Raw genomic sequence first — 12,824 nt, forward strand, 5'->3', positions numbered from 1 at the left:
ATTAAAATTAAAATAGAAAATTTAAAATAATTAATCGAATAATTTAAGTTAATCTGATTATTTTCGAAAATAATTAAAAAGAAATAAATAAGTAAATAAATAATTAATTAAATAAATAAAAAAATATTTATTTCGGAAAAATATTATTTAATTTTTTTAAATTCGGAAAATCCCAAAATAAAATATATATATTTTTTTTTGAAAAGTTCGGAGAATATTTCGGAAATAAAACAAATAATTCGAATTTTAATAAAACTCGAATAATTAAAATGTTTTTCCTGCCATGGAACTGGAAGATAGGATTGGATCAACAGTTAGACTCACTGAAATTCAACACATGAGTAACTGCATGAGCCTGTGTAATTTATCTGTAATCATAACTGTGGGGAGGCATTTTACTTGGAATAATAAACAAGAGGGAGCTAATAGGGTTTTCTCTAGGATTGATAGGGTACTAAGAAATGCCAAATGGAATGATCTTTTTGAAACTGCTGAGGCTGCCTACTTAGATGAAGCCACTTTTGATCATTGCCCAATGATTCTTAGGTGCTATAAGGCTGGCTGTGTGAAAAGACCTTTCAGATTCTTCAATATGTGGCTCAATGCCAATAATTTCATGGAGTTAGTTGAATCAACTTGGGGAAAATATGTCTATGGTTGCCATATGTTCAGAATTGTTCAGAAACTTAAGTGGTTGAAACCAGCACTGAAAGCTCTTAATGGTCAAGGTTTTAGCAACCTTGAAACTAAAAGATTAGGCTTCACCATGAACTGTTACAAGCACATCAGGCTCTCCATTTGGACCCCTACAATGTCAATCTAGCTACTGCAGAAAAACAAGTTGCTAATCTCTATGCTAGTGCTCACAAGAACTATCTTTCCTATTTACAACATACAGCCAAAATTCACTGGTTGAAAGTGGGGGATGAAAACACTAGGGCTTTCCATCAAAGTATCAAACACAGGAGGAAAAGAAACAAGATTAACTCTATCCAAACTGAAAATGGTGATTGGATTAGAGATGAAGAAGGCATAAACTGTGCTTTCACTCAGTACTATGGTGATCTGTTTAGTTAAAGTTCTGAACACAGAACTCCTGTCAACTCTGCTATCATAGATACTGGTCCAAGACTAACTGATGCTCACAAGGAAAGTCTAAAATGCAGCTTCACTCATAGTGATATTAAAAGGGTTCTTGATACCATTCCAAATGACAAGGCACCTGGAATGGATGCTTGGCCTGTGGTGAAAGATGACATAACCAGAGCCATTAATGACTTCTTCTCTACAGGGAAAATGCTCAAGGAGATCAATGTAACAAGCATCACTATGGTTCCAAAAGTTTCTGTGCCTAACATTGTGGGGGATTTCATACCCATTGCTTGTTGCTCTGTGATTTATAAGTGTATCTCAAAGCTTATGTGTGAGAAGCTTAATGTTGTGCTACCTGACATTATTTCACACAACCAGGGGGCTTTTGTTGCTGGAAGGTCAATTCTTTACAATGTTCTTGTTTGTCAAGACATTGTGAAAATCTACAGGAAAAGCCAGAAACAAATGGGATGCTTATGAAACTAGACCTAAGGAAATCTTATGATACAGTAGCTTGGGATTTTATCAAAGAGATGATGACTGATCTTGGGTTTCTGTTCACTTTATTGATCTGATCATGACTTGTTTTTCAACAACTCAATATTCCTTAATGATCAATGGTGCCCCTAGTAAGTTAATTCAACCTCAGAGAGGCCTTAGACAAGGGGACCCCCTCTCTCCCCTGTTATTTACCTTGTGTATGGAGTATTTCTCCAGAGCTATGAAGGCTGTAGGGAGTCACCCTGATTTTCAGTACCACCCAAGATGCAGAAGCATGAGACTCAACCATCTGTGTTTTGCAGATGATCTTCTTATGTTCTGCAAGGGCACCCCTGAAGTAGTTCAGCTCATGTTGGATGGTTTTCACTATTTATCTAATACCACAGGCTTGCAAGTCAATCCAAAAAAAGCCTCTATTTTCTACTGTGGGATGAACTCTCAACTCCAAGATCACATTGTGAAGCTATCAGGTTTCAATGTGGGTTCTATTCCTTTCACCTATCTAGGTGTTCCCATCAGTGCTAAGAAATTGAGGGGTGCTGAGTGTGATTTACTCATTGACAAAATGGTGGCAAGAATTAAGATTTGGAGCTCCAAGCATATCTCTTTTGCTGGAAGGATGCAGCATGTCAATTCTGTTCTTATTAGTATCAGTGTTTATGATATGTGCATTTTATATAGTGTTTTCACCCCCGTCCCTTAGTACTTTTATGCGTCAAATGAGCTCTTAGGAGCCGTTTTTAGTACTAATCTGTGTATTTGAGTGTGCCTTGAGTTTCAGGACTATTTAGTGAGAAATTGGTCTTTTTAGACCCGTTTCATGATTATTTAGGCCACTACACGATCCCGAGGGGATTCGGGACGACTATTGTCGACTTACGGGAGCCCTAGATCTTCATGATCGAGCCCCAAAAGTTAGACTCGGTGTTGCGGACGAAGGGCGGATCACTTAGCCCTCCGCCCGGTGGATTGCCCCTCGCCCAGCGGGCGAGCAAGCATAAAGGAGCAACAGGCAGCAGGCGCCCGACGGGCAGATCTTCGCCCGGTGCCCATCGGGCGCCCATCAAAGGCAGCAGCAGCAAGTTATCCCTCCTCTCGACGGGCGAGTGGCGCCCGACCGAGCGCGTGCAGATGTTTCAGAAGTTTCTCCCTCTGCCCGCTGGGAAGCCCTGCGCCCGTCGGGCGGATTTCGAGCTGGTGGCCCGTCGGGCGGTTGGCCGCCCGACCGGGCGACGACAACCCTGGGGCTACTTGTGCGCGCGGTTTACTTAGTTTTTCCGGTTTTTCTTAATGCTTTTTGGGAAAAACTATAAATATAACCCTTAGTTAATTTAGAAAAACATCTTATTATCTCATATGCTAGTATTAAACACTTAGTTTTTCTCTCTAATTTGTTCTAAACACTTAGTTTATTTTCAATCAAAAATTCAAGCTTTCATTTGCCATTGTTCTTCAATTAGGTATTGTTCTTTATTTCAATCTTTTGTTTTGCCTTAATTATGTTTTCAATCATGCTAATTGCTTTGTTTATTGTTAATATGCTTGAGTAGTTTAATTTCTAGGGTTTGGGGATCCATGATTAATATGAAGGGATATTGAATAATTGTGATTGTTGGCATTGTAATTGATTCCTATTGATTGGTTTATTTCACTATACAATTAGATTTGCGCAGGTTTAATTGTGGTAGTTATGCAATATCAAATTAAGATCCGAGAGATGCAATTTGATGTTTAGGCTTGTGTCAATAGGTGGAATTAGGATTAATACGTAGCGAGAGCCCGTTAATTCTAAGTCTATGATTAGTATCGATTCGAGAGAGCATGCTAGTCTAATTAATTACCTTGTTGATTATCGTGATTGTTCGTTGTCCTGGATTGTTATTTGTTGGTGAACCTATGCCTTAGATTCCTTAATATATTTGATTCATACTCGTGTAATTATCGTTCGTAGTCTTAGCATATAAATCATCAACCAACTCTTGTTCACAATAGTCTAGATTAATTAATTGATAGTAGAAAGAACGCCTGTTTCCCTGTGGATTCGATCCTGACTTCCCTGGCTACCTAGCTAGTGGACTTAGGTTATTTTTGATTAGGTGATACGACTTTAGCCTGTCAAAATTTGGCGCCGTTGCCGGGGAAACGGTTTTATTTTCTGTTGTTAATTGCTTATCCTAGATTATTGTTTGTTACTACTCAAGGAACTCACATTCCTTGAGACCGGATCTCACATTGTTTTGTAGTCTTTGTCTATGCCCAGGACCGTAGGTAATAGTAATCTTACTCCATTCGATCCTGAGCCTGAAAGAGCCTTTCTTAGACGAAGAACTTTCATTGCACAGTGTGGGAATTACTCTGATTCTGATCATAATATTGGCGATCTTTTTCCTTCAGATACAGATTCAGTTTCAGAGATAGAGATGGGTGACGAAACTCTACTACCGCCACCTACCCCACGACTTACACACTATTCTAAGCCAAGTCTGTCCGTGCTACCAAAGGCAATCATGCCTTCTATTGCAGCTGAGACCTTCAAGATTGAGCCTGCATTGGTTAACGTGATTGAGAGACGCCAGTACGGTGGGGTGTGAGGGGGTCGAAAAAGCGCGAGGCTAATGCGTGACCTGTCCCTCGTGGGTGTGACGATTCTTTTTATTCAATCAAGTGTAATTGGATTTCATGTGAGTATACACCCAATTGACTAGTAATATAGGAGTCGCCATTCAGTTTTTAACGACAATGAGAAAAACTGACAAAACCCGATTATCGTGACATAAAGGGAGTGCAATTATGTTTGACCACGACGGCCGTAGGTTCCCTTGTGATCCCTGGTGTGGGGATCTCTCAATATACACCCGCAAGGTAGAGATTGAGGGTTCGGGGGACTGTAACTACCGAGAGGAGTAATTCTCTCGTCGATAACTCCAGAGGCAGGATATCCTTACTAGCTCAGCATAAATAATTGAAGGGACATGCGTTAACTATTAAACTAATCTGAATTGATTTTAGCAATATGCAGCATATAATATTAATTCGATCGTGATTATCTGATTTAAATATCATTAAGGGACCTAACATGATAATCCGATTTCCCAAAAATATTATATTTATTAGGCGTGATAGAACAATCATATTAGGTTAGTTTAACAGTTCATAAAAAGGGCGAGGAAAGCGGTTAAATCATCGAAAAAGGACACATTATGACGCACCCTTGAGAGGTGCGCCAGGGTTCTCAGAAAACTAACCACTTTGACTTTGCTATTTCTCCTTTTTATTTAACGAATCTCGATTATGGGACAGGATACGTTCTGTTCGATTTATGAATCGATTGCGACAGAACGCGTGAACAGTTTCGCAGCGAGAGGCTTAGGCTAAGGGGTTTAGAGTCAATACTCAGAATATATTATGTGTTGTTGTGTGTGTTATTTCACGTCGAAACTAGGGGTCTATTTATAGGGAAGAGTTCGTGGAAAGATAGAATTGCAGAGTTCTAATCCACAAAGAATTAGGAAAAGAAACGTACCCAGGTATTTTCAGCGCCCAGGCCTGGGCGCCGAAGATTTCGGCGCCCAGAGCCAGGCGTTGAAAATAGGGTCTGGGCAGTTTTTGTTTAGTCAGATTCGGATTCTAAAATCCGTAGAGTTTGAGATTAATTTGAGTCTTTTAGCGCGTATCAATTTGTGACGGAATGCGTCTAGGCCCGTTACGAACTCTAGGCTCGTTAGGATTTTAATTAATACGTAACTCTTATTTCCGAATCCTATTAGGAATAGGATTCTCGCGATTTTCTATCTCATTTAGGATTTATGTTGGAATGCAACACCTAATTTGGAATGCAACACCTAATTCTGACAGGTTTCTATATTTTATGATTTGCCACTTTTAGAAGCTACTTTTTTTACGGCAATTACTATTTTTAGCAGGTTTCCATAAATAGCAGGTTTCGGGTGAAATGAAATGGGTAATCGAGATTCGTTTATTTTATAGGAGATGCGTTGTCAAGTGGAGTTTTTATGCTTTCATCATCGAACCTTTCCCTTGCGGGAATGGGGACAAAAGTAGGTGTATACAGTTAGCCCCCACTTTGACTGAGTCTTGGAGTAAGCCGATGGTCAAAGTATTAGACGGAGTGCGTCGCACAAGCCATGGTGTATGTGACCTGTTTTGCGAGGGTCTCACGAGCCCCCGAGTGATAACATTTGACTTAAGGGTCATCACTTGAAGTGTCGACATATCTCTCACGTGTCATTGGGAGTTGTCAACTGATAGTATAAAAACTTCCTCACTTTGTCATTGGAAGGATCTAAAGATGCGTAGAAACTCCCTCACTTTGTCATTGGGAGTAACTACAGATGTTTTCGAAATTAAAGCTGTAAAGTGTAATTGGGCCTGGCCAAGCCCAATCACGAGGTAAAACGTTTTTAAAGATTCTCATTTTCAGGGCTGGCTAAACGAGAAAACCCCCTTGTTTTTACAGGAAGTAAAACGAAGGAAAATCCAGTACCCTTGTTTTTATAGGAAGTGAAACGAAGGAAAATCCAGTACCCTTGTTTTTATAGGAAGTAAAACGAAGGAAAATCCAGTAAAAGTTATCGCTGCAGCGACTAAGGACCTGCGCTGTTAGTGACGCAGACCCCGCCCGCTGAAGGTGGGCGAGCCTGTCCTCTGAGGGGGACCCCCCGTCCGATAGAAGTGGACGAATCTGTTTGATGTTTTTTGAAATAAGGACCTACGCGGTTTGTGACGTAGACCCCGCCCACTGAAGGTGGCGAACCTTGTCCGCTGAGGGTGGACACCCCGTCCGCTGAAGTGGACGAATCTGTTTAAATTTTTTTTGAAAATAAGGACCTACGCGGTTTGTGACGTAGACCACGCCCGCTGAAGGTGGCGAACCTTGTCCGCTGAGGGTGGACACCCCGTCCGCTGAAGTGGACGAATCTGTTTTGAAATTTTATTTTGTTTTGTTTTTTTGAAAATAAGGACCTACGTGGTTTGCGCCGTAGACCCCGCCCACTGAAGGTGGCGAGCCTATTTTAAATTTGAAGTTTTTATTTCTTTCGAAAACTGAGGACCTGCGCGGCTAGTGACGCAGACCCCGCCCGCTGAGGGTGGGCGAGCCAATTTTGATTTTCTTATTTTGCCTATGTAGAAGGGCTTTTGTGATTACAACCTGTTGGTGGGTCGTAATTTTTCCTGATTAGATGTGTCCTATAAGTGGGTCCACATTGTGTATTTTTTTGTTTAACAATATTTTATTTTATTATTTTTATTTATTTATTATTTTTTCAAAATACCGTTTTTTTTTCTTTTTTGGGATAGAAATAAGATAACGGATATCTTTACACAAAGTAGGGGAGCACGCGTGCCCGACAGCGAATATTCGCTGTCTGGGAAGCATTTTCAGCGCCCAGGCCTGGGCGCGAGAATTTCTAACGCCCAGAGCTGGGCGTTGAAAATGCGAAAGGGGGACTGGTCTTTAAATTCGCGGACCGTCTCTTTCCTTTCCCATTTCCGCCATTTTTGCTCAAGCTCTCCACTTCTCTCTACTGATCTTTGCTCGTTTCTTTCACTTTTCTTCACGAGTTCTACTCCAAATCACTTCCTAACCTTCCCAATGTAAGTGATTTTCAATAATTTCGAGCTTTTTTTGTCAATTTCAGTATTTTGTCAAGTATTTTTGTGCATGAAATTGATTTGGGGGTTTTTGATTTTGTGCCCCTTTTCTTCAATTAGATAGTTGGAAATGTTCCACATAACATGTTAATTAGTTTGTGCATGTTAATTTTTGCAAGTATGTTGATTTTTGTTGAATTTGGGCATTTTGGTGCTAGCCCCCAAGTATACCTACGAATCTAGTATTTTCTTATAATGTAGGTGTTCTTGGTATATTGCTTGCGTTCCTCATAATTCATGAATGACAAATTATGGGAGAATTTTGATTTTGCTGGAGTTACTTTTTTACTTAGGAAATTTTGCTAAGTATGAACTTAGTATCATGTTTTTTTTAGGGAACAGAAAAATTGTATGACTCCATTTCATGAGTGAAATGCACTCTTTTTTAGGGATCGGTATGAGTGCCGATTTTGTCAAAGGTATAATGCCTTGTTGTATTGTTGATCAGCATGTCTGACGAGTCGTTACCCCCTCCTGGCGGCCACGAGGTGCGTGGCATGACGCGTCAGTCGACTGGCCCGGGTCCCTGGCCTATGGGTGGGCCCTGAGCTTTACGATGGTCGTGATCTACACTACGACCTAGAGCACCATGTGACTTCCCGCCTTCACGCGAGGAGACAGACTACGGTTCGCGGCTATGGCGCCGCGACGAGTGAGACCATTTTCAGCTATCTGAGCTTGGACGCCCAGGCCTTGGTGAGGGCGAGCTCACTGTTTCCGGTGGTTGAGACCTTCTGGGAGATACTGCGGCTCAACATCTCCCTGTCCTTTCTGCGGTCGTTCATGAGGTGGTGGTGGGATACCACCAACACCTTCCATTTTCCTTGGGGCGAGATGACGATCACTCCTGAGGACTACACAGCTTTGACGGGTTTGACCTTTACAGGGAACCCCGTTCGTCTGAGGTCGGACGGCCCATCGCCGACTGTTGCTGAGGGTACCAGGCTCCTGGGCTCGTGGATGGGTAGTAGGTTACCTTCGTACCAGCCCCGTGGGATACCTTTCGCTGACCTGATGTGGGCTTTGGAGCACGGGGTAGAGGAGTCGCCTTCGAGACAGGCTCGGCTGGTCTACCTTCATTTTATCACTTCCACTTTTCTATCGGGTCCGACTGACACCTTTGACCCGAGGTGGATAGGCATGGTGGAGGACGTGTCTACACTGGGTGACTATCGCTGGGGCGATTTGGGGTATGCGACGCTTGTCGGCCAGATGAGTTTGTCGGTGCGCATCTCGGACCCGAGCATACGTCACTTTGTGATTACATTAGCGGGAGTGCCGCGTTTGATCGAGGTATGTGCCTAGACTTTCTTTTGTTTTTCTTGCTTTTATCCGGCCTCTTTTTTTTAACGCTTTATTATCCTTTTCTTTTGCAGCTGTGGGCCTTTGAGCACTTACCCTGACTGGCTCCCCGAAAGGGGCAGAGGCCTTTGGAGTTCCCTGCCGGTCGCCGCTGGGGTTGGAAGAAGAAGCTGACAGTGCGTCCGCCGCCCGATACCGTGTGGGATCTTAACCGGGACGGGAACCCTGAGCATGTACAGAATCTTATCCTCTATCTCGTATTTCGTCATTCTTTTTATGTGCGAGATCTGACTGCGTTTTGTACGAAAACAGGTAGTTTGGACCCCATGGCTCTCTTTTAGGGGTACCCATGCTTCGGTCAGGGAGAGTTATGCCCTGAGCCAGATGCGGGTCTTGTTCGTTGGCCGCCGGGACCCTGTCTGGTACCGGGGAGAGCGGGTACGTATGCAGACGGTCGGGGTTTTTTTTGGTGCCCAGGCCTCCACCTGCGACCATGCTGTCTACTCGCTCGATAGGCGAGTCGTGGAGGGTCCACTCGAGGACCGGTGTACCGGCGACAGAGTTGGTGATAGAGGGAGCTAGCTATTACCAGTTTATCCAGGATTCTCTTCGTCTCCCGGAGCCTGGCGCTGTAAGTTGCCTCCTTTTTTTGTATTGATTTTAGTGTTTTCATGTGCGTGCCCATGTGCTTATGCCTACTGTGTTTTGTGCAGGAGGGTCCTGACCCTTTGTTGGGGGGATGGGTGCTTCCCGATGCTCGGATCTCGTATACCGGAGAGAGTGGATCCGAGATTGTGGAGACTTTCCCGGAAGATCGGGTTTTCCATGCTCCGCTCCCTGAGGGGGTAGAGGCGGTATGCACCTTTCATTTGTGTACTCTTCTTTATATTTATTTATTTATTTATTAATTTTTTTTTTACTGACTGTCTTGTTTTAGGTTCCGGCCCGTACGGCAAATGCGATGGTGGGGGTGATCAACCGGTTGAAGTTCGCGTTGGTTCGAGCTAGGTCTGCACTTTCTTGCAGGAGCCCCCACTCTACTCGGGTAATGTGCCCTCTCTTTTTTTTCTTTTGATCTGTACCTTTGGTTTGGCTTTCGGTTATTCACTCTCTTTTTTGTCCCTTTTTGCAGACGGCTACTGGGCGTGCTGGGGCCGACGACGCGGGTCCCTCGGGCGGGGGACATGGTCGTCGCGAGAGAGAGAGAGCACAGCACTCGCCCCTACGGCATCGCCGTTCTGACGCGGGGGCGAGTTCTTCCGGGGAGAGGTCCGAGCCGGAGCGTAGGCGGCGTTCCGTGTTGGTGGCCCGAGAGCCTAGCCTCGAGTTGCAGTCGCAACCTCATTTTTGGGGTGACTCTGGCTGGGGTCCCTCATACCACGGGGAGTGGAGTGGATGGACCGGCGAGGCTTGGAGACATGGAGCCGATGACGAGTCTTAGGCTTACCTCCTGTTTTATGCATATTCATTCTTGTGTTCCGCATGTATATATATATTTTTTGCGATTTTTGGTGCAAGAATGTTTTGAGCCTTCCGTGGGCTTTGTTTTAACATATTATAGCAATATTAGCTTCCTAAACCTACGACGAATTTTTAAAAGGAAAAGACTTTCGTAAAAACAATGAGTTCATATAAGAGTGCACATATATTTTTAGACTAACCGACTACTTGGGGTGTTACATATGCATGTTCACTATTTTTGTTTTTTTGCCGACTCGTGTCATACTCTTTTGTTGGGCTTGTTCCTGGAAACTCTTGTGGCTTTTTCATTTTATTTGGTCTTGCCCGTGCATGGGTTAGGGTGGAGTGCCCTTTGCGATATCTTTTCTTCTTGATGCGTTGCATGACTTTATTATTTTATAATTTTTAATTGGACCGAATCCTTGAGAAGGATTGCCTACGTATCTTGTCAGAATCAGGTCGCGCGTAGTTCTAGCTTTTTGAAAAAACTTTTTTGAAAGGGTGTTCATTACTCGTCTGCTTCCCCCCCAAGTGTTCGTGGTTCTTTTGAGGGTTAGAAAAAGGAGTACGAACACTTTGTAGAAGCGGGAGGGTAGGTTGCAAGAGAGAACAACGCCCGATTTAGGGCGAAGGAAATATCGGCGCCCAGGCCTGGGCGTTAGAAATAACAGCGCCCAGTTCTGGGCGTTGAAGTTTTGTCCTTCGCTTTTTCTACTTTATCGAGTTTTATGCCGTTTGTTTAGAGTAATGCGCAGAATGTTTGCTTATGAGTTTTAATGTGTTTTATTAGATGCCTTAACTCCGGATTTTATTAAATATAGTACTTTTTCAATTGGTCTAAGTTCGTGAGGTTAGCGAATTCCGCTCCATCTATGTCGGCTAGTTGTACTGCTCCGCCCGGTAGGATGGTCTTTACAAAATATGGTCCTGTCTAGTTAGGCCGGAACTTTTCTCGAGGGTCCGTAGTAGGTGCGCGGACTTCTTTTAATACAAAATCGCCTTCTTTGATGTTTCGAGGTTTGACTCTTTTGTTGAATTGCCTTGCGATGCGCTTTTGATACACTTGCACGTGATGTAGAGCTCTCAACCTCCGTTCGTATAAATGGACGAGTTCGTCGTACCTAGCTTGAACCCAATCGGCTTCGGGGAGCTTGCTTTCTAGGACGATCCGGAGGGAGGGAATCTCCAACTCGACCGGTTGGACTGCTTCCATTCCGTATACCAAGGAGTAGGGTGTTACTCCAATGGAGGTGCGGATTGAGGTTTGATAGCCCCATAATGCGAAGTGTAATTTGTTGGGCCAATCCCTATAATTTTCGGCCATTTTTTCGATTATGACTTTAATATTTTTGTTGGCCTCCTCTACCGCGCCGTTCATTTGCGGCCTATAGGGAGAGGATTTATGGTGTTTGACATGATATTTTTTGAGCAGGTCTTGGACTTCGGCCCTGAAGTGGGAACCTTGGCCACTTATGATTTCATGTGGAACCCCGTATCGACAGAATATGTTCTTTTCTAGGAATCGGGCGACATGTTTGGCTGTTAACTTTGCATAGGAGACTGCCTCTACCCATTTAGTGAAGTAATCAATTGCAACTAAAACGTACTCGTGTCCCCCTACGCCTGTTGGTGTTACCTTGCCGATTATATCTATACCCCAGGTGGAAAAGGGCCATGGAGAAGTGAAGGTGTATAGTTCTGACGGAGGTAAATGGTTAAGGTTACTGAAGATTTGGCATTTTGGGCAAGTTTTTACAAAGTGATGGCAATCGGTTTCCATAGTGGTCCAATAGTACCCTGAGCGGGATATTTTTCGGGATAGCATTTTTCCGTTCATATGGGGTCCGCACACGCCGTTATGGTATTCTTCCATTAGTCTTTGGGCTTGGTTTTGATGGACACAAAGTAACTTGATTTATTCGGCGTGTATTTGTACAGTTCTCCCAGAATTATGCTATATTGTGAAGCGAGGAGGCGCAGGGCCTTTTGTACTCGCGGGGAAGTGTTTGGGGGGAATTCCCCACTTGTTTTGTAACGAAGGATGTCCGTGTACCATGGTTCTTCCTCGGTGTTTTCAGGTTCGGAGTCAATGGCACAACAATAAGCCGTCTCTTTCCTTCGCTCGACCCGAAGGGTCATTCCGTCCCATTCATTCGGGATGTTGAGCATTGAAGCTAGCTTCGCTAGTGCATCCGCGAATTGGTTGTCGTCTCTTGGCAAGTACGTATACTCGATTTTTCAAATTGCTCAACTATTTGGTCCAAGTGAGCTTGATATTTTGAGAGACTAGTGCTTCGGACCTTCCATCTTTTGGATATATGGCTGATTATTAGGGAAGAATCCCCGAAGACTTGTAGGTATTTGACTCCGAGGCTAACTGCGGCCTCTAGCCCAACTATGCAGGCCTCGTATTCGGCGGCATTGTTTGTGGCCTCGAAGTCAAGTTTGACGGAAATTGGTATATGGGCTCCTTCGGGACTGACTAGGAGAACTCCGACGCCGCATCCTTTTTGGTTGGACGCGCCATCGAAGTATAGTGTCCAATAGTCATCTTGTATCATCAGAAGTTCCTCGTCGGGGAGGAGGTAAGCTTTCGGGGTTTCCTCATTCGTGGCATGTTCGGCCAGGAATTCGGCTACCGCTCTTCCTTTGATTGTTTTTTCCGGCATGAATTTTAGGTCGAATTTTGAGAGCATGACTAGCCACCTAGACAGGCGACCACTCAGGGCGGGTTTTTCGAACACGTATTTTAAGGGATCTAGTTGTGACACTATATGAACAGTGTGGGCCAATAG

The 12,824-nt window shown here is 43.8% G+C and overlaps 1 protein-coding gene across 1 annotated transcript; it reads left to right on the plus strand.

Moving 5' to 3' along the window:
* Positions 1-283: 283 nt before the first annotated feature.
* Positions 284-1,572, plus strand: LOC130463174 (uncharacterized). The gene is made up of 3 exons (XM_056832225.1): positions 284-728; positions 824-1,060; positions 1,118-1,572. Exons 1-3 carry the CDS (start codon positions 284-286, stop codon positions 1,570-1,572), a joined length of 1,137 nt encoding a protein of 378 aa, XP_056688203.1.
* Positions 1,573-12,824: the final 11,252 nt, after the last annotated feature.

This window comes from Spinacia oleracea, chromosome 6, assembly GCF_020520425.1.
Source record: "Spinacia oleracea cultivar Varoflay chromosome 6, BTI_SOV_V1, whole genome shotgun sequence".
NCBI classification, from domain to species: Eukaryota; Viridiplantae; Streptophyta; class Magnoliopsida; order Caryophyllales; family Amaranthaceae; genus Spinacia; species Spinacia oleracea.